The sequence below is a fragment of the Plasmodium sp. gorilla clade G2 genome, assembly GCF_900097015.1.
Source record: "Plasmodium sp. gorilla clade G2 genome assembly, chromosome: 11".
NCBI classification, from domain to species: Eukaryota; Apicomplexa; class Aconoidasida; order Haemosporida; family Plasmodiidae; genus Plasmodium; species Plasmodium adleri (nom. inval.).
The window spans coordinates 1744897-1767665 of record NC_041703.1 but is presented as its reverse complement, the minus strand read 5'-3'; the positions used below and the strand labels follow the sequence as shown (position 1 = coordinate 1767665).

Sequence of the window (22769 nt, the reverse complement as noted above, 5' to 3'; positions counted from 1 at the left end):
TTATATATATATATATATATATATATAAACAAAAGATACACACATAAAAGAATAAATAACAATGTATTAATTATAAATTATTTCATTTTATTGTGTTTTCTGCAGAATAATTTAAAGGATTGTTTACTTCAGTTTCTTCATTATCTAAAAGAAAAAAAATAACATATTCATAATAAAATAAAGTTATTATATTCATTATATTTAATCTTTTATTATTTTTTTAAAGATAAAATAAAAAATATAAAAAAAAATTATTATTTATTATAATATTACTTATCATTGCTAGTGTATATATTTTATCATAATTTAAATCCATTTCATCGAATGTAGCTTCTTCAAACCTATTAATATAAAAAATGAAATGAATAAGTAATTAGATAATATTTTCTCAATTTGATTATATATATATATTTTTATCTGTTGTGTTCTTACCACTTTCCTATGATTATTTTTGAACCAATGACAAACAGGAGTATCAGTACTATTCCTGCTCCAGCAAAATAAACCATGTCTATAAAAAAAAGTAACTTAATAAAAATATTTATATTATGCGTAATTTAAAATGTTATTATTCCATTTATCAGAATATCTAATTTAATTTATTTTATTTTATTTATTTTATAGACGATACATACTTGAAAATTCTTTTTTTTTAAAACATCTATATAAAGGATCAGCAAATTCTTTTTTGGTACAATCATAATATTTATTTGAATTATGATCAAAGTATTGTAAGCAAAAATCAGAAATGGAACAACATAAATTTTTTCTTTCTTCATTAGAACATGTACCTGATGAAATACTATCTTTCATATAATCACAATATTTTGATGAAAAATCATTATTACACATATTCGTTTTTGATATTTTTATAATTTTTTCCCTTGTTTCTTTAACATCCCTTTTTTTATATTCTTCCACATCTAGTTTCGTATAGTTTATATCATTATTATTTCCTGCAATGCTATTATTCGATCCTTCAGTATCATCCTTATTTATTTTCTGATTTTCATATGTTTCTAATACATTTCCTATATCATCTTCTGATAAATCTTTTTCTTTTGGGTAATCTACATTTTTATTGGAATTCTTAGAATTTTCAGAATTATGCTTTTCAAAAGAATCTTCTTCCTTTAACTGCATATTTTTTGTAATAACAATTTCTTTTATTTCCGAACCGAATATTTCTTTATTAATATTTGGTGTATTTTTTCTATTGGATTCTTTGATATTTTCAAAATTATCTTCTTTTGTATCTATATATTTTTTTTCTACTTCCATTCTTCTTTTTTCATCTTCTTTTCTTAACTCTTCTTCTATTACAGCTTCTTTTTCTTTTCTTAAATCTTCCGCTTTTTTTTCTTCTTCTTTTCTAAGTTGTTCAGCCTTTCTTTTTTCTTCTTCTTCTATTTTAAGTTGTTCAGCCTTTCTTTTTTCTTCTTCTTCTTTTTTAAGTTGTTCAGCCTTTATTATTTTTTCTTCTTCTGCTTTAAGTTCTTCAATCTTTCTTTTTTTTTCTTCTTCTGCTTTAAGTTGTTCAGTCTTTCTTTTTTCTTCTTCTTCTTTTTTAAGCTGTTCAGCCTTTATTATTTTTTCTTCTTCATCTTTTTTACGTTGTTCGGCTTTTTTTTTTTCTTCTTCTTCTTTTTTAAGTTTTTCAGCCTTTCTTTTTTCTTCTTCTATTTTAAGTTGTTCAGCCTTTCGTTTTTCTTCTTCTTCTTTTTTAAGTTGTTCAGCCTTTTTTTTTTCTTCTTCTTCTTTTTTAAGTTGTTCAGCCTTTTTTTCTTCTTCATATAATTTCATTACATCTTCTATTCTCTTTTTCTGTATTTGTTTAAGTATCTCGGCTCTTCTTAACTGCATATTATTTCTCCTTTCTTCTTCTCTTTTTTTTTCTTCAGCCTTTTTTCTTTCTTCAGATTTTTTTAATTCATCAGCCTTTTTTCTTTCTTCAGCTTTTTTTAATTCATCAGCCTTTTTCTTTGCTTCAACTTTTTTTAACTCATCAGCCTTTTTCTTTGCTTCAGCTTTTTTTAACTCATCGGCCTTTCTTTTTTCTTCAGCTTTTTTTAACTCATCGGCCTTTCTTTTTGCTTCAGCTTTGATTGCGTCTTGTCTTCTAGCAAAATGCGCCATTCTTGCTTCCTCGAATTTTCTTATTTCTTCTGCATTTCTTTCTTTTATTGCCTTTCTTGCTTCTTCAGCTTTTTTTAATTCATCATCCCTTTTTTTTTCTTCAGCTTTTTTTAATTCATCATCCCTTTTTTTTTCTTCAGCTTTGATTGCTGCTTGTCTTCTAGCAAAATGTGCCATTCGTGCTTCCTCGAATTTTCTTATTTCTTCTGCCTTTCTTACTTCTTCTTCCTTTCTTAAATCTTCGGCTTTTCTTATTTCTTCAGCTCTTTTTGCTTCTTCTATCCTCCTTTCATCTTCATATCTTCTTGCTGCTTCTATCCTTTTTGCATCATCATATCTTCTTGCTGCTTCTATCCTCCTTTCATCTTCATATCTTCTTGCTGCTTCTATCCTCTTTGCATCATCATATCTTCTTGCTGCTTCTATCCTCCTTTCATCTTCATATCTTCTTGTATCTTCCTTTTTTTTTGATTCGTCTTCTCTTCTTCTTGTTTCTACCTTCCTTGCCTCCTCTTCCTCTTTTAATTGCTTTTCTTTTTTTATCTCATCCAATTTATCTTTCTCATTTTTATTGTCATTTTCCACGTTCTTTCGAACCCCTGCTCTTCGAGCTTCCTCAAATAATCCAGATTCTTCAGAATTTATTTCATCTTCAAGATTTTTTTCCATGCTTTCATATTCATTTTCCTTATCATCATTTTCATTATAAGAGGGCTTATTTTTTCCCATAGAATTTACATGACTTTTCCTATTATCTTTTGGTTGCTTCACATTATCAATAGGTTTATTATTAATTTCCTTTTCTTTTAGTTTATCATCTTTGTTTCCATAGTCAGTTAATTCTTCAATTTTTCTTATATTAATCGTTTGGTTAAAATCAACAGTATTTGCTGTAAGTGCAGTAAAAGAAAAATGGTTCTCCTTATCTATGATACATGTTGGCTTTATAACTAAATGATAACATTTACCATTTGCTATGTCAATATTATTTTCATTAACAGAATGTTCTGCTGCCCAAATACCCCAATATTTATTTCTTTGGCTATTATATAAATCCTTAGGTGATGTTAAAAATAAATATTCTAAACATTCAGAAAAATTATTAATTCCAACTACATATGCCTCATCCAAGAGACTTTTACATTTTCCTGTTTTTCGGTCAAACGTACCAAAAACCTTTGATTTTAAAGGAAATCTAGGTGGACATTTTGTTTCATAATCAGGTCTGATAAATGAAGAAACATAAGTCCAATCTTTTGAATCATTTGTTTTTCTTAATATCTGACAATTAGGTTTTTTTTTTTCTTCTATCGTTCTTCTACACGAACTTGATCTTTCTTGTTCGTGCGTACCCAATATAACACATTCATTTGTTGAATGATTATAATAAGCAGGCAAATTACGGAAACACTTATTACCAAATGAATTTTCTAAACAAGGACCCAAACAATAAGAATATATAGAGCAGTCGAACAAATTCTTAATTAGTGATGGATTTTTCATAGGTAATGTTATATTATCTTGATATTTTTTGTCTTTCTGTTTGTCTCGTTTAATATTAGCACCTAATCGTCCACCTAAACCATACAAACCATAATACATAAACAATTGTGTTTTGGGGTCATATTCCTTCATCGTAAAACGATTTGAAAATATTCTAGATTTACACATATTATAATTATAATCTGTTTTCTCAGAAAATAATTTTTCTTCATTTTCATGAACTGGACAAGTTGATAGCATGTTATTATGCATAGCTATTCCACTATCTTCATAAGATATTTCAACATCATTCTTAAAATATTTGTTAAGGTATCCTGTACGTATTTCATTTAAAAAGTTCAAATTAAAATTCTTATCATATTCTTCACCTTGAAGATTTTGTACAATAATAGCTTTACCATAATTCGGACAACTACCATGTGCTCTCCCTTCATATACATGATTTGGACATTTTTTGTCTTTATAATTATAGAATAATGATTGACTCGTACCTGCTGTTTTATTTGATATAATATTATATTTAAATTCGTCCTTTCCATATTCACCTTCCTTTTGCCATTCTATGAATATATGATTATTCGGAATATCAAATCTTTCCATATAATTCCTTTGTGGGTTTATATTTTGATTTTCTCTCATAAATGGATTTCTTTCAGTTACTGATATTCCATTCATATTTTTATTTGAATCTTTACTTTTTTGATTATTATAATCATATAATTTATTATCTGTAGATATATTCATTTGTATCATTTGATGTATTGGTTTAAACGAACTATCTGAATTTAATTTAAACCTATTCTTTATAAAGGATGAATGAACTTTTTGTATATATGATACATTATTGTTAGGATAATTTTTTACTTCCTTCATATTATATTCTTCCTTCTCCTTTGTATCTAAATTTGAAGGTATTGTAAATGCATTGACAGGATTCATATTTGTTCTTACATTTCTTTTTGATTTTTTATTATTTTCATATAGAACTCTTTTATTTGTTTGCTCTGGATTTTTGAAATTAATTAAACTAGCATCCAGATTAGAAGAATTATTTTTTATTTTAGGATATATTATATTTTTATCTAGATTAAATGAATTTGCCGTTAAAATAGTAAAAGAAAAATGATTTTCCTTTTCCACTACACATGTTGGCTTTGTCTTTAAAAAGTAGCATGATCCTGTATTATTCATAGATGTTAATATTGTTTTTTCATTTGTTTTATTTTCCATATTCCAAACTCCCCATAAAAATGAACTATTATTCATATCATCCTGTTTCTTAATATTATTAAATAATTTTTCAATACATTTTGAAAATGATAAAGTACGTTTTTCATAATTCCTATAATCGGTTTCACATTCTCCAGTACTATAATTAAAATATCCAAACATAGTATGATTTAATGGGAACCTTGGTGGACATTTTGTCATATAATCTGTACGTATGAAGGATGAAGCATAGGTCCATTGGTTACCTTTTTCCTTTTTCACAGGATGAAAACATCTCTGTATTGTCTTATCAGTACTTTCACTTTGACAGTTATGAATTCTCCTTTCTTCATGTGTTCCTATAATTACACATTCATTTGTTTGATGATTAAAAAGAACTGGTAAATTAAGAAAGCATCTATTATTAAAATCTTTGTAGAGACAGGGTCCTATACAATGAGAATATATAGAACAATCAAACAAATTTTTTATATTTTCTGGATATCTCATTTTTTTAGTTACATAGTGTTCATCATAATCATATTTATGTAAAGGTTCTTCAATATTAGCACCTAATCGTCCTCCAAGACCATGTGAGCTAAAATATATGATTTTTCTCTTTTGTTTACCTCGTTTATATATCCTTGTGGATATATTACTATTGTTATAAAATTTACGAAAACACATATCATATCCATTTTCTTTTTTTATCATACTATAATGTTTCTTATTATAAGGACAATGTTTAAAGAGACCTTGGTACATAGATAATCCACTTTTGTTCAAAGGAATTTCTATAGGAAGATTATATTTTTTATTCAAAAAACCAAAACTTATTTCATTTAAAAACTCTTCACTATATTTTTTATCCTCAAAACCCATCAAAAACGTTTTCCCATAATCAGGACAACCCAATTTGTAAGTCCCTTCTTTTATATGATTTGGACAAATAGTCAATTTTTCGGATTCATTCCCTTTTGAAATAATGTCTCTTTCTCCTTCTAAAGTTGGAAAAAAAAAAAAATATATATATATATAATTTTATAATATTGCCATATACATATATATTTTAATTAAAACATATATAAACGATATCATATATATAGAATAAAAAAATAATTTTGTTCATGCCAATATATAAGATATAGTTGCAAAATATATATATATATATATATATATATATATATAATACTTTCAGGATTTACCAATTTCATATTTGAATTTCCCATTTCCATGTATCCCATATTTTGACCATTTTATATTCACATGATTCTTATTTATATCAAATCTGTCCATAAACTCCTCTTGAGGATTATTGAAAGCACTCGTACTGTTAATATACAGAAATAACAAAAAGAAAAAATGATTCAATACCCCCATATTTATTACAGTAATATAAAAGAATAGAAAAAAATAGAAAACAATTAAATATATATATATATACAATAATTATGTTTCAACCAAACAAATAGTATATATCAAAGAATTAAGATAAAAAATAATATATGTGCTTAATTTTCAATTCATGAAAAATAAGTAGCAATATGACGACCACGTATGCAATTAGAAAAAACATATTTAAGAGTCTTTACAGAATAAATAAAGTATAATAAACAAAAAGAACCAAAAATTTTATATATCTATATATTAACATAAAACGTTTATTTTGAAACAATAAAAAAATAATTATAAAATATAAAAATTATATATATATATATAATATGTTACTCTGTATAGCATATAAGTAAAACATATACTGTAGCGTGTGTACAACCAAAACACAGTACATATATATACAAATAAAAAGTTACTATACAAAAAAGAAAAAAAAATAATTACATATCCCTATGCACAGATGTATATAAATATATAATATAGATTCAAATTATATCAAAAAAATTTGTTTATTATTTTTTACAAAAATTGATCAATAAATATATATATATATTATTTTATAAAGAAAATAATAGTAACATACATATAGGTTGTATATATAAAAATTTTAAGAACTTAAAATTCATTTAACTTCACATTTTTACATTTTACAATTTTAATACATTAATATTATTTTTCTTTTCATCTTATGAGACAAAAAGCTATAACCATGTAAACAAAATATAAAATAAATAAATAAATAAAATAAAGACTGACATATTTTCTTTATATAAGAACACATGCAGGTTTTTATTATTGTCTATTTTTTTTTTTTTTTTTTTTGTTCTTGAGTTTCTTCTCAAAAATTGTGACATGTCTTTTGTATAAAATTTAATTTCTCATCTATTTATAAAATGTCATATGCGTTATTAAAATTAAGTGAGTTAAAAGGTAAAAGATTAAAAGTTATATACACATAAGAAGAAAAAAAAAAAAGCAAACAAATAAACTAATAAACAAATAAACAAAAAATATAAGAATAAATATTTTACATATATTAAATTATAAAAATTAATCATATTCACAAAAAATATATATTAATTTAATTATAAATAATCTAACAGTTTTATATGAATATTATGATAATAAAAAAACATGCATTCAGCACTATCACTTTATTAGTTACTTTATTTTTTTAATATATATTCTTATATATTCGCATCTGGAATTATGTAGCAACACGAAGTATAGAAGAACATAATTCTTTCCTACAAAAAAAAAAAAAAAAAAAAAAAAAAAAAAATTAAAAATATATACAAAGTGAAAAAACATATATATGCATATAATTATATATATGCTTAATATATATATATTTTTATTTATTTAACCCTAATAGTGTTTTTATTTTTCTCCATTTATCATCTGTAGCATCATTTATTGCACACATTTCTTGTAAAACTTTAATTGTTTTATTTTTGTCTAAATATTCTAATGGAACTATTTCCACACCAACAATTTCAGCATTATTGCTACTATTATTGTCATTACTCTTTTTATATATAAATATTCCATCTGAAATAAAAAATTGCTTCTTTTCCTTATCATCAAATTCGACTGTTATTATTCCATTTCTTAATAAAGTAACAAGGGGACTATGATTATTAGTTACAGTAAAATATCCTTCAATACCTGAAAATATAAACACACATATTATATAACGACTAATAAATAAATAAATAAATAAATATATATATATATATATATATTAAATTTTCATATTAACCTGGAAAGGAAGCTCTTTTTATTACTTGATTTCTAAATATAGATTCACTTGAGGAAGAAATCGATAAATACAGGTTACTATTTTTTGCAGTACTAAAAAATATTCTTCTTGTTCTATAAAACATCTTTCCTCTTGTTTTTACTTTTTTAATATTTCTTAAATATAATATTTTTATCCTTTGTTTTTAGTATTTATATTTATTTATTTTTTTTTTTTTTATACTTATTTTATGTTTTCTTATTTCATGAGAATGAGCATTTTAAATAAGAATGTAATTTTATATAAATATTTATAAATATAAATATAAATATAAATATATATATATATATATAATAATATATTATATTTTATACATTTATTACATAAATATTTTTTTTTCGTATTTTTTTTTTTTTTTTTTTTCCATATAAACATTAATAAATGTGAACTTTTTAGTATGTGCTATATATTTTTAACGTATATAAAAAACATATTAATATTTACAAAAAAATATAATAATAATAGAAAAATATATTCTTCTTATTTTATTTAATTATTTATTTCTTTTTATATTTAAAGTTAATTTTATTTTTTTTCAAGCGTTCATTTTAAATTACACAGTTGATATTTTTCGATATATTATATCAACAATAATTTATTTTATTTATATATTCCGCATAATATAATTATACTATATTCACACTTTCAATTTTGTATTTCTTTTATTTTAAAAAAACTTTAAAAGTAAAATACCATTTCTTTTTTTTTCTTTTTTTTGTTTTCAACGTCTCTGTTCACAAATTATATATATATATATTATTACTTTATATCATTCAAGATAAATTATATATTAAAAATTAAAGAATAAGATTTTTTTTTTTGTTCTTTTTTTTTTTTTTTTTTTTGTTTACTATTCATAATAATAAACATATATATAAAAATATATATACACCATGGAAATTTATGGGAAAAAAATAAAAAAAAATACAAATATATACATATATAAATATATATATATATATATATATATATATATACTTATGTGTTACCTTTTTTTTTATTTTTATTCATAATTTCATAAAATAATATATATCTAAATATATATTATATATATATATAAGTATATATTAATATTTATATATTTTTTATATTTATTTTATTTTTTTTTTTTGTGTATGACGAATTATATTATATTATATTACATTTTTTTTATAAACTTACACTATGTAATTATTCACTCAACTGTCATAATTTATTATTATTATTATTTTTTTTTTTCATAAATATATAAAGTATTATATTTATATATATATATATATAAGCATAAACATATTCATATATATATATATATATATATATATGTATGTATGGCTTTACATTTTTAATATATCATATAAAAATGAAAAAATTATTATTTCAAAATACACACAATTGTATATATATATTTATATTTTAACATGTATTTAATATTTGCAACATATAATGATAGAATCTAAAAAAAGGAATAAGAATAGACAAAAAAAAAATGATAAAATAGAAAATGTGGATAATACCCATAAGGAGGAAATTACTAAGAGATCTAAGAAAGAAGATAAATCAACCCAATATGATATTAGTATTAATAAAGATATGAATATATATATAGATGAAGGACATTATATGCAAAGTTGTATTATTAAAGAATTAGAAAGTCATTTTAATGATGAAGAAGGGAAAAACAATGTATATTATATATATGAAGAATTAAAAATAAATAAAAATATTAGTAGTAAGATATATTACTATACATGGTTTTATTATTTTGAAAATATGATATTAAAGCTAGATAATTTTTTAGATATGATATTAAATTATTCTTATTACTTATTAAACGATTCATGTAATAAAGAACGTATTTTCTTTTTAATCCAGACACCCCTTAAAATAAATATACATAAATATATTGATAGTACTGGACATATCACTATAAATTTTAAACATAAAATGTTTAAAAATATTGAAAAAATAATTTCAGAACAAGAAAATAATTATACAAATAAAAAAAAAAGGAAAAAAAATAAAAACAATTATGACAATACAATAGACCAAAATTGTGAATCAATATTGAATAACGAAAATATTAATTCACCTAATAAATCAATTGATATTGATGTGGAAAATGTTATTGAAGACGATATTACAAATGTTTTACAGAATGAAAAAGAAGACTATATAATTAATTTTTTAAAACATCAAAAAATAAAAAGTATCTTATATATTAATGATATCTTCGAACCTGAACATTTATCTATTTTATTTCTGATTCATACAGAAATAAAAAGTGAAACCATAAATTGCATAGGAAAAACATATACAGATGGAGTATTTAATGACGAATATTTAAATAAATCTGATTATAATGAATTTGGAATATTAAAAGGGTATGATATTATATTATTAAGATATTCATATGAAGTTATATATTTTTATAAAGAAGATAATACATCCTTATTCTCTGATTATAATATACAGAAAAGTGATGACAAAGATAATGAAAGTAAAAATTCTTACCCTCTAAATTATAACAATAATGAAATTGATAATTTAAATAATAAAAATGAAACAAATAATTTCCCTTATAATAATAATAGTTCTTATTATGAAAAAATATTAAATGATAAAAATAAATATCATATTATGCTTACTTGGAAACCTCATTTAAGATATATAAATAATTCTACTCAAATTGTACTTTTAGATGCATTAAACATATGTTCTGGTATGGATGGATATATTGATGATAAAAATTTTAATTTTGATGTTCTAGTAAATGATGAATATTCTTATTTAGTTCAATATAAGACAAAAATATCTATCTCTAGATTAATATATGCCGTCACTTCATTGATTCAAAAAAGATTAAAGCCAATGGTACGCTTTTTAAAAGGAATGAAAACAAGCATACATAAAATAAATAAATAAATAAATAAATATATATATATATATATATATATATTTATATATATATATTATGTCCATTTTATTATATCCTTTTGTTCATATAAAAGTAGCCCAATTACAGTTAATATGTATAAAATTATAAAATTTGTACACATTATATTTATTTATTAAAATTTATTCAGGTATATGTTCCCCACTGGTGGTATAATGAAATAGCATTTTGTGAAAATAACTTGGATGAACCAGCAACTTTTCAATTATATGTTCTAAATGTAATCAAAAATTAACATATATATATAATAAAACATTAACACATATTGTGAATATTATAGAATGGTTATATTAATTTCTTCTTTTTTCTTTTTTCTTTTTTCTTTTTGTTATTAGGAATTAAAGAAAGATGGTCTCTTAAAAATTGGATATAGGAAAATTAGTTCGAGAATATTTACCATGAATCATAAAGGTATTGACATAAATAAATATACAAAAAAAAGTTATTCCATTTTTTTTTTTCGCAATATGCTTTTTACCTTTGCTATTCTTTTGCTCTTTCTATTTCTACAGATATAGACTTTATTATAAAAATAGCCATGAAATATGATGCTATTCTTTGTTCTAATAATAATGATATAATTAAATATTATTTAGAAGTAATTAAAAAATAAATATATAAAAACTAAAAACATTATATCATCTCTATGCATAAAAAATATATATCTACACACAACTCAAAGAGTAACATGAATTAATTATTTTTATAAATTTTATTTTTTAGATGAATGAAAATGCCAAAGTCTCCAAATTTATATCTAAAGGAACCTTTTTTGTATTAACCAATTACCTTTAAGTAAAACATTGCAAAAACAAATGAAATAAAATAAATTAACTACTTTTGTTTAATTCAAGTATATCCATATTTTTCTTTTCATTTCTATTCTTTAACTTTTTTTTTTTTTCATAAGTAATAAGTTACGAAAAAAAAAAAAAAAATATATAAATATATGTATATATAAATATAATAATTAAAAATTTTTCGTATTAGTTTCATATATTTAATTTTATAATTCTTTCAGTATATGTTTATTACATATATTTCAATCTTTATATATATATATATATATATATATATATATTTATACTTATGTATACATTTTTTTTTTATGTATTAATTTAATTTATTGTTTAATTATATTTAAATTTTAATTAGAAATTTAATTTTTTATATAAGTTCTGTTTTTATTGTTATGTTTTAATTTTTATGTTATAATGTTTATGTTTTAATTTTTATGTTTTAATGTTTATGTTTTAATATTTATTTTTTTATTTTTATTTTTATGTTTATGTTTTTTTTATTTTTTTTTCCAATTCGTTATAATTTTCCCTTTTCATAGAAAAGGATACTAAATAAAAATTTAAACTCATATCAAAAGCTTTCAATTAAAAATATAGATATATATATTTTATGTGGGTGAAAAAATTGAATAAAGAAAAATGTACAATTTATAATTTGCAATATATATTTTTTTTTTTATCCGAATAAAAAAAAAAAGTAGATCTTTATTTTAATCAAATTTGAAATATTCTTTATCAATTTTAATTTGAATAATATACATATATATATATATATATATTTCCATTGTATTTATTGTAACAATAAAATATTATGAAATAATTTTTGACTGTTACATTTAATATATAAATATTATAAAAAATATATTTACTTCAAAATGGAAAAAAATGATTCGTATTTGTTGAGATATCATAAGTACAAAATTTTGATTCACCTGTTATATGAGTTAATAAATTATGAAAAAGATAAGTATGAGATTAATTTAGATTTTGAAAATGAAACATCATATAATTATATAGAGAATATTATAAAATTGTTGTTTAATTATATATTTAATATAAATGAAAATTATTTAAATTATGATACTGCAGAAAAAAATAGTATGAATACAAGTCTCTCTTCATGCTCATCAGATATTATAAATGAAGAATATTTAAACTCCATAGACGATGATAATTTTTTTAATTCCCTCTTTTTTAATAATATGGACATTAAACAACATAAAATAAATGATCATTGTATAAATGAAATTTATAAATCAGACAATTATAAATCTGAACATTTACATAATAATATAAAGGACCAAAATATAAATAATTTAACTCAAAATAATCAAGTAGATATTTCACATGAAGAATTGTGTGAAAAATATACAGATATTTATAACAATGAAACAAAATTATCTAGTAAGCAAAATAATATAGAAAAAGAAACATTATCGACTTACATTGAAAATGATAATAAATATATATTTTGTGATATAACCAATAATGACCATCTTTTAAATAATGCTTTTTTCAATTTTGATTTAAATTGTAATAAAAATAGTAAAACAATAAAAGAAAAATTAAAAGTAGAAAAACAAATATTAACAATTTATTACAACTCCTTTTCTTCCACTATCATTGATATGCTTTTGAATAATCCAAACATACATATACCAGATATAATTATATATTTTCTTTTTAATAATGTAGAAAAAATTGAAGATATCTCTTCTTACTTCAAAAACCAATCTTATACATTCGATACAATATATTCCTACATAAAACAAATAAACAATATGGATAATAAAAATATTCTTAATACTCATACATCTTTACATACATATGAAGATTTTAAACAAATGCATCATAAGGAACTATCTCAAAATTTTGAAAATGAAAACAATATAGATTATATAAATAATCAAACGAAAGAATATAACAATGAATATTTTAATAACACAGCCATTCATTTGCATAAATTTATAAATGATAAAAAACTTGATTCAAAAAATAATTTAAATTTTAACATAGTCGAATTTAAGAGTATTCATATAAAAAGAGAAGACCCTTACATATTATCAACTTACAAATATAATTTTAAATTAAACAAATCAAACAATTTATTAAATAAATTTATGAGCATATTAAATTTACAGTTAGAAAAACATCTTCATTTCAAATTTTGTCTTGATATATTTTTTTTAAAGAATTTAAAATTAATTAGTTTAGAAGCTTCAAAGCCTTGGATTTTTTATTGGTGTATACATTCCATACATTTATTATATAACACATTTGAAATTGAAGAAAAAATAGGTAAACCTACATTTGATTATATTAAAAAGTGTGTTTTCCTTTATCTGAACAAAATAAAAAATAATGATGGAGGATTTGGTGGAGGATTAAATCAATATACACACATTGCAACAACATATGCAGCTGTCTGTGTTTTTATATATTTACATGATGAAGAAAATAACTTTTTAAGCTTTCTTGATAAAAAAAAATTGCATTCTTATATATTAAAATTGAAATGTAAAGATGGATCTTTTAGAGTACATATAAATGGAGAAATTGATATGAGAGGAACTTATTGTGCTATTTCTATTTGTTCTATGTGTCATATATTAACAAATCAGGTTAAAAAAAATGTTGAAAAATATATTATGTCATGTCAGAATTATGAAGGTGGTTTTACAAGTGAAAAATTTCAAGAATGTCATGGAGGGTATTCTTATTGTGCATTAGCTACATTATGTATATTAGGAAAAGTTAATAAAATAAATCTGAAAAATTTAACCCATTGGTTAATGAGTAAACAAAGTAATATAGAAGGTGCATTCATGGGAAGAACAAATAAGTTGGTCGATTCATGTTATTCATTTTGGATGGGTTCTATATTCTTTCTAATTAATGAAATATATATGTTAAAAAAAATACTTTTTAATAAAGATGGAATAAATAATAATAATATAGACGACTATATTAATATAGAAAAAAACAATGATATAAAGGATTATTCAAAATCACATGAATTGTGTGAACAAAATAATATAAATTCAAATAAAGATACAAATAATATAAAATCAAATTGTTTGAATCAATATTTAAATAAACATTTTAAATGTAATAATCTAAATAATGATAATCCTAATAATTATTTATATGAACAAAAAGATGTATCAACATATCATAAAATGCCAAATGAAGAAACAAAATTTTTGAACTATCAAAATGTCAAGAATATATCAAAGGAATCAAACATTATGGAAGATATATTATTTTTTGAAAATTACAAAAATGAATATATAAAAAAAAATGTTCTTTTCAATGCAAATTATTTAAAACTTTATTTACATTTATGTTCACAAAATAGGAAGGGAGGAATGAAAGATAAACCAAAAGAAAGGATAGATTATTATCATACGTGTTATGCTTTAAGTGGCTTATCCTTAGTACAAAATCATTTATCATTATTAGATAAAAATAATTCTAATGATATTCAGAATAAAGATATATATAATAATTTAAATAAAATACATATACTATATAATATCACAGTTGATAAAGTCTACAATAGTTATAATTATTTTTCTCCCAATGTTCCCTTGAATCAAAATAAAATTAATTATAGAATAGGTAAAGGGGCATATTTATATTTAAAAAGGTTACTACGAGAATGAAATAAAATGAAGTGGAATTAAAACGATATTATAAAAATTATAATTCTTATTTTATTTATTATATTATATATAAATATAAATATATATATATATATATATATTATACACATTTTTAATGATAAATATAATTAAATTATATTTTTGTATTTTTTATAATTAACTATTTTTTACTTATTTTTGTAAAATTGTTTTTCTTTTTTTTTCTTTTTTTTCTTTTTTTTCTTTTTTTTATGTGTGCTTTTTATTGTTTCTTTTAAAATGTTATTCCGACAAATAAACTTTAATATATTATAACATTAAATTTTGATGTTTTAAATTTTTTTTTTAATTCAAAAAAAAATTAATGAACTTGGCACTATTTTCCATAAAAAAATAAATATATTTATAAATACACATATATAATATATATATATATATATATATAATATAATACGTGTTTTGAATAAAATTATTTTTGCAATTTATATTACAACTCATATATATTTTCTATTTTTCTTTTTTTCCAAAAATTTTTATAATTTTTTTTATTTGTTATTATATAATATATAAATTTTTTTTTTATAATAATATTATATACATATATATATATATATTTGATATTTAAAAAAGATATAATAAAAATAGTACTCGTAATCAAAATTTTATACACATTTTCGATTTTCTTTTTTTCCCTTTAATTTTTCATCATGTTGGAAGAAAGGAAAAATGTATTTTTATCCAAATATTTTAATATATTGAAAACAAATCTAGTGCCAAAATTTGATATAGCAAGGTATGTGTAAAATAATATATACTTATTTTTTTCATTATTTTATTTTTTAGTATAATTAATATGTAACATATATTTGAAAGATATATAGGATTAATATATATACATATATATATTATACTGTAATATTACCATTATCCCGTGTGTACATATAATATTTTTCTTTTATGTGATCAGTACGTGAATATATATATGTATTTATATATATATAATTATATCCTTTGGCACATTTTATTTTTTATTTTAGATGTGATGCACCTAAAATGTGGAGAATGGCAATGGGTGGTGTGGACCCTGCTACACCCCAAGCTGAGTCGTTTATTAATTTTCACAACCACACTGTCACATATATGGTTTTTATTATGTTTACTGTTCTTTTATCATTAAAAAGATGAGAAGTATATATATATATATATATATATATAGATAGATACAATTTATAAATTATTATTTCCTTTTTTTTTTTTTTTTTCTATTATGTACAAAATAAAAATATACATATAGACATACATATTATTATACAGTTTTATTATATTCTTTTCCCTTTTTGTAAAAAAACTTATATTAATTTTTAAAACTCAAAAATTAACATAAGATATATTATATTCTATACCTTTTGTGAATATAATAGTTAATAATTATGAAAATAAAACAAATCCTATGCATATATAAACATATACATATATATGTAAATAATCCAGTATATTAATTTATATTATCTTTTCTAAGTTAATGAAAAGGCAACACTAAAACTAATGTGAGAAAAGGTATAGTGTGAAAAATTTACATTTGAAAAATCGTGTAAATTGTAAAATCATATAGTGAAAAAAATCATATAGCGTGAAAAATAATATAATGTAAAAAAGTTTATAATGTGAAAAAACCATTTGGTCTGAAAAATGGAATGATGGAAATACGATCTAATGGAAGAATCACATGATAGAAAAATAGTATGATGCATAACTAACATATTATGAAAAAAAAAAAAAAATAATAATAATAATAAATAAAAAAAAAAAAGTATAGGACAACGATAAAGGAATCACAAAAAGTAACAATAAAAAATATAAACATAAATATAAAAATATATATATATATATATATATACATATACATATATATATTTTTTTTTAAAGGTGGAATGTTTCCTATAATTCTGTTATAAATTATGAATATATAAAATCTAATATGATATATATTTTTATAGTATATAATTTTTTATATTCCCCTTGATATCATTTATTGATATACATTATTCACAAATTTGTTTACATTATTTTCCTTACTATTATATATATCATCCTTTTTATATATCACAGTAGCTTGTTCATCATAATCAATAACCACTGGATCATAAAAAGTTAATATCCTATATTTTATATTTTTATATATTAAAATTTTATCTTTTAATTTTTCCAAATATAATTGTGTATTTAAATTATAATTTTCAGTAATTTCTTCTATATCTTTTTCATAAACTTCTTTGCTTTCATTAGAAAGTTTTTTATGTTCCATATTTTCTAATTCCATTTTTTTTTTCTTATATCTTTTTTTGACCGCAAAATATTTATTTTTTTTAATTTTTTGAGATCGTTCATTCTGTTTTGAATTTTTTCCTATATGTTTTTTTTCTACTTTTATAGTGTCTCTATCAAATTCCTCCTTCATATTTTTTACTTCATCAGTATTATATATGTTATTCACCCCATCTTTGTCATCATATAATCCTTCCTCTTTTTCTTTACATGTACTTGTGGATAATAAATTTTTTTCGTAAAAATTTAATTGATCTAATAATAATATAGATTCGTCATCCAAATATATATAATTATCCTCATTACATAAATTATTTAATTCCTTTGATAACGAATTAGATGAACTATTCATTGTATTTACATCTTCTGGTATGGTATCCAAATTAGTACATTCATTAAATGGTCTTAATATATAACCATAAAATGTATAGGAAGGTCTTGAAACTAATACAGTTTTTTTATCAACAAAATGTTCATTATAATTTAACAAATTAGTATATGTTTTATTAATTATTAAATCATTTTCTTCTAACATTATTTCATTTTTTAATAAAACAATATTAGTATACCAACTATCACATGTTCCATATTTAGTACCAAAATGTTCACCCTTTCTTATTTCCACATCAATAGTTATTAGAAATCCACAAAACGGACCACTTTTCGTAACACAAAATATATGATTTCTCTTTTGTATTACTTGATTAATTATATTTTGTTCTAGATACAAATATTCTAATACCCCAAAATCAGTAGTATCCTCCTTGCCATCACTATTTAAAGTCAAATTGGACCAATCTAAAGTAACAGATTGTAATAATTTATTTTTAGGGCTAATAATAGTTCTTTCAGGATATTGATCACTTTTATATATTATATTATCTGTATATGGAAACTTAACAGGACAATAAAATGTAGTAACACTATATGGAATACTTTTGATATTCATATTAAAGAATTCTTCACAATTATATAATTCGTTGTTAGAGGAAAATTGATTATATGTTAATTTGTTCTCTTTATTCATAATATTAACATTAAATTTTTTATTATTATTTTTATCATTATTTTTATCATAATTTTTTTCCTCTTCAATATTAATATTACTTAAATTTTTATCGTCATATTTTATATTATCATCTTCGTTTATTTTTGTTATACCTACTTTTATATCTGTTTCTTTATTGTTCAATTCCTTATCTTTTAATACCTCCATTTTTGAAGAACACAAATCCACAGTACTATTATTAGATTCATTCCAATTTGTTAAATATTCTTGATATTTTCTATAGGAAAATATTTTCTTATGTAAATCCAAATATATATCAGCTACTCCCTCTTGTGAAGCAAAATCACCAATGACTTCACTTATAATTAAATCATAATTAAAATTACTACAATAATGTTCATCCAAACTGTTGTCCTTAAAGTTGTATGAAAGATTCTTTCTCTTTGATTTTCTCTGACTATCGTTTTCTTTATATTCATATACCTTCGAATAACAATTTATAATTTTAATATAATCCTCTAAATTATATCCTTCTATTAAATTTTTGGCCATCTCAGAAGCATCTCTATTAACCTCTAAAGCATCTACATGTTTTGCACCATTTAATATAGCATTAATGGATAATAAAGATAATGGACCCGTCCCTATTTCAATAATGTTTTTATTATAAACATAACAACCTTTGTTATTTTCAAAAAAAATATATGGATTATTCCCATTCTTCATATTATTTAATTTATATAAATTCAAGTTGTCCATAGTATTTACATTAGCAGTATTCATCATACTATTAATACTTTCAGTATAACATAAACTTAAAGTATTATTATCACCATTATTTGAATTGTTCATATTTATACTATTACTTCTTATTGAATTAACAGAACATGTATTAGTCCAATTCTTTCCATTTTCTAACATATTATTACTATCTGATTCACATGATATATCCTTATGTCCAGTCCATCTCATAGCTGCTCTATAATAATGTAATCTATTAAAATCATTTAGCATAGTTAAATGGTTATATAAATTAAATTGATTACATATAGATAAGGTATTAGGTTTCTTTCCATATTTATATTCAGTTTTCGTTGCAATATTATTTTTTATAAAATAATTAATTTTTTCTTTCAAACTTAAATTTCCACTCCATGTTCTAATCCTCTTAGAAATATCATGATCTATAGTTTTGCTGCTTAAATCAATTTCTAAATTTTTCAAAAGTCTCTTATATTTCTTTTTCCCTCCACTATCATTATTCGTGTTGTCTTTCTGGGACTTTTCTTGGCTATTTTTCAATTCACCAAGACATTTATTTATATCTTCACCAATATTAATGTCTTCCTTATAATAATTATTATTATGAAAGGCAGTGGTACGTTCCAAAGTATTATTTTTAGTTTCTGTATTATTTTTAGTTGCTGTAGTATTATTAGTACTTGTTGTAATTGTGCTAATATTTCTAATAATATCCTTATTAGAACTTGTCATATCATAATTTTTAATAATATTAATGTTCTTTTTTTTAATTTTATTTGTATGTTTTATTACCCCTGTTTCCAAAGATTTAGCAACATTTTCTTCATTAATGTTATCGTCCTCATTTTTCTTACCCTTCTTTTCTGTTTTAGATATAATATCATCTAAAACATTATTAATCTTATTATTATCACTATTAATAATATCTTTTTCGTTGTTTTTATATACATTTCCTTGTTCTTCCACATCAAATTTTTTTCTTTTCATACACTTTTTTTTATTTTTTTCTTCATCGTCATTTATTTTTGGTTCATACTTGTCACTATCCTGTGGGCATATTTTCTTGTTTTTATATTTTTTCGTATATTCCCTTTTTTTATTGTTCACATTGTTCATAAGAGTATAATCATCATCTCCCTGATTTATCATAGGATCATTAAATATATCATTGCAATTTTCTATTGTTTTATTTATTTCTTTTTCTTTATTTATATCATTTACTGATTCTTCATTTTCTTTTATAAAACAATTTTTGTCCTCTTCCTTATTTAACGTTTTATTGTTTTTTTCATAACTCTCCATTTTTGTAGAATCACTCTTATTCTCATATGTGGAATTTTCAATATTATCATTAAAATTGTTAGGTTCATATATATTTGTATTAATCATTTTTTTGTTTTTTTCCTCTGTTGTCAATTTATTTTTATATACTTTTTTGCATCCTTTATTATTCATTTCATAAGATTGTTTAAATTCATTTTGATAGATATCAAGTTCAGTTTTATTTTCATCATTAGGATTATTTTCACTATGATTATTTTCATTATTATAATAATTATAATTATTATCATTATCATTATCCTGTCCATTATTATTAGTATAATAATTTTTCGATTTTTTATTTTTTTCCTTTTCATCACACGGATTTATATTCACGTCACATATTTTATTATCTTTCTCTTCTTTGTTAATATTCTCATCTTGTATATTATATAAAATTGCTCCATTCTTATTTGATTTATTAATATCTAATGTTTCATTTGTTGAATTGCTATTGAAGCTTAGTGTATTAGGGTTTCCTTCTCCTTCAAAAAGCATGGTATCTTTTTCTTTCACTCTTATCTTTTTGTCCTTATCCAATAAATTACCATGTTTCCCATTTTCTAAATCACAAGATATATTTTGTTCATTTTTCTCATTTAATATAACATTATTCTGATTGTCATTAATTATATCTATATCATTCTTTTTTTTGATTACTTTGGTATACGTTTTTTGCTTTAATACATTTTCTTCATTGTGAGAATTTTTATCGGTTGTTCCTGTTCCTTTTGTATTATGTTCTTCATAAACCATTATATCATATGATTTATTTATATTTATATTTTTTTTTTTTTTTTTTTTTTTAATTTTTTCTACAAGAATTACTATGGTATATATATGTAACTATATATTTTATACATACATAAATTATAACACTTCATTTGAAATACATTCACAGTGAATGTAAGATGTTATATATAAAACGTTATATATACTATCTACGACGTTTTACTTAATATGTAATATATAAAATGTTATATACACTATGTAAGATGTTCTTTCTAATACGTAATATAACTATATATTATATATATAATAAAAATAGAAAAAAAATTATATATATTTTTTTCTTTTGTTCACTTGTTTAGTTTATATTATGCACACTACGTTTATTTTTAAATATATGCATCATAAAAAACATAAGCTTTATAAATATATATATATATATATATATATATATATATATTGTTATATGAAAAAATCATATCATTAGGATAATCTAAATATACTTTATATAAAAATTATAATATCAAATACTTATAAACATATATTGAATATTATAATAAAATATATAAAAAAAATAGATTATATAAATTAATATATATATATATATATTAAAATCTCTAAATAATCATATTTATGTATACACAAAATATGATTATATAATATTATATATATATATTTTTTTTTAATACATCACACTCATTATAAGTACAATTATAATAAAGGGATATACCTTAATGAGTTATAATAAATATGGATCTAGAAAATGTATACTGTTTTTTTTTCTTCTTTTTTTTCTTAAATATATATATATATATATATATATATATAATATTTACAATAATAAAAAGTAAAATAAGATAAAATGTTACAAATTATATATACATATATAATAATAATAATTCATATTTACGAAAAATCAGGTACAAATAAAATAATAATTTTGAGAACATAAATAATCTTGATAAAGAATTATTTTTTCTTTTTTTTATTTTTAATTTCTTATTAAAACAATTTTTTTTTTTTTTTTTTTTTTATTATGTTCCTGTATATTATATTTGGATAAATATAAAATGCATTGTCATAAAAAGAAAAAAAAATTAAGATAATATATATATATATATATATATATATATATATATATATTTAAAAGTTATATTTTATATATATTTATGTATGTACATTTTTGTTTTTCTTTTTTTTATTT

General features: G+C 20.6%; 6 protein-coding genes across 6 annotated transcripts; 3 read left to right on the top strand and 3 right to left on the bottom strand.

Moving 5' to 3' along the window:
• Positions 1-82: 82 nt before the first annotated feature.
• Positions 83-6228, bottom strand: PADL01_1145900 (merozoite adhesive erythrocytic binding protein; the record flags this gene model as incomplete). The annotated part of the gene is made up of 5 exons (XM_028682943.1): positions 83-144; positions 274-341; positions 433-511; positions 636-5846; positions 6054-6228. 5 exons carry the CDS (start codon positions 6226-6228, stop codon positions 83-85), a joined length of 5595 nt encoding a protein of 1864 aa, XP_028539170.1.
• A 1222-nt stretch (positions 6229-7450) lies between these two features.
• On the bottom strand, positions 7451-8129 carry PADL01_1145800 (mitochondrial ATP synthase delta subunit, putative; the record flags this gene model as incomplete). Its single annotated transcript, XM_028682942.1, has 3 exons — positions 7451-7490; positions 7611-7911; positions 8006-8129. The coding sequence occupies 3 exons, from the start codon at positions 8127-8129 to the stop codon at positions 7451-7453; spliced, it is 465 nt and encodes a 154-aa protein (XP_028539169.1).
• Positions 8130-9466: 1337 nt separating this feature from the next.
• PADL01_1145700 (conserved Plasmodium protein, unknown function) lies at positions 9467-11771 on the top strand (the record flags this gene model as incomplete). Its single annotated transcript, XM_028682941.1, has 5 exons — positions 9467-10894; positions 11107-11196; positions 11312-11387; positions 11489-11574; positions 11700-11771. The coding sequence occupies 5 exons, from the start codon at positions 9467-9469 to the stop codon at positions 11769-11771; spliced, it is 1752 nt and encodes a 583-aa protein (XP_028539168.1).
• An 880-nt stretch (positions 11772-12651) lies between these two features.
• Positions 12652-15441, top strand: PADL01_1145600 (farnesyltransferase beta subunit, putative; the record flags this gene model as incomplete). The annotated part of the gene is made up of 1 exon (XM_028682940.1): positions 12652-15441. The coding sequence occupies one exon, from the start codon at positions 12652-12654 to the stop codon at positions 15439-15441; it is 2790 nt and encodes a 929-aa protein (XP_028539167.1).
• Positions 15442-16127: 686 nt separating this feature from the next.
• PADL01_1145500 (conserved Plasmodium protein, unknown function) lies at positions 16128-16605 on the top strand (the record flags this gene model as incomplete). Its single annotated transcript, XM_028682939.1, has 2 exons — positions 16128-16213; positions 16458-16605. 2 exons carry the CDS (start codon positions 16128-16130, stop codon positions 16603-16605), a joined length of 234 nt encoding a protein of 77 aa, XP_028539166.1.
• Positions 16606-17449: 844 nt separating this feature from the next.
• Positions 17450-21592, bottom strand: PADL01_1145400 (conserved Plasmodium protein, unknown function; the record flags this gene model as incomplete). Its single annotated transcript, XM_028682938.1, has 1 exon — positions 17450-21592. One exon carries the CDS (start codon positions 21590-21592, stop codon positions 17450-17452), a length of 4143 nt encoding a protein of 1380 aa, XP_028539165.1.
• Between the last annotated feature and the right edge of the window lie 1177 nt (positions 21593-22769).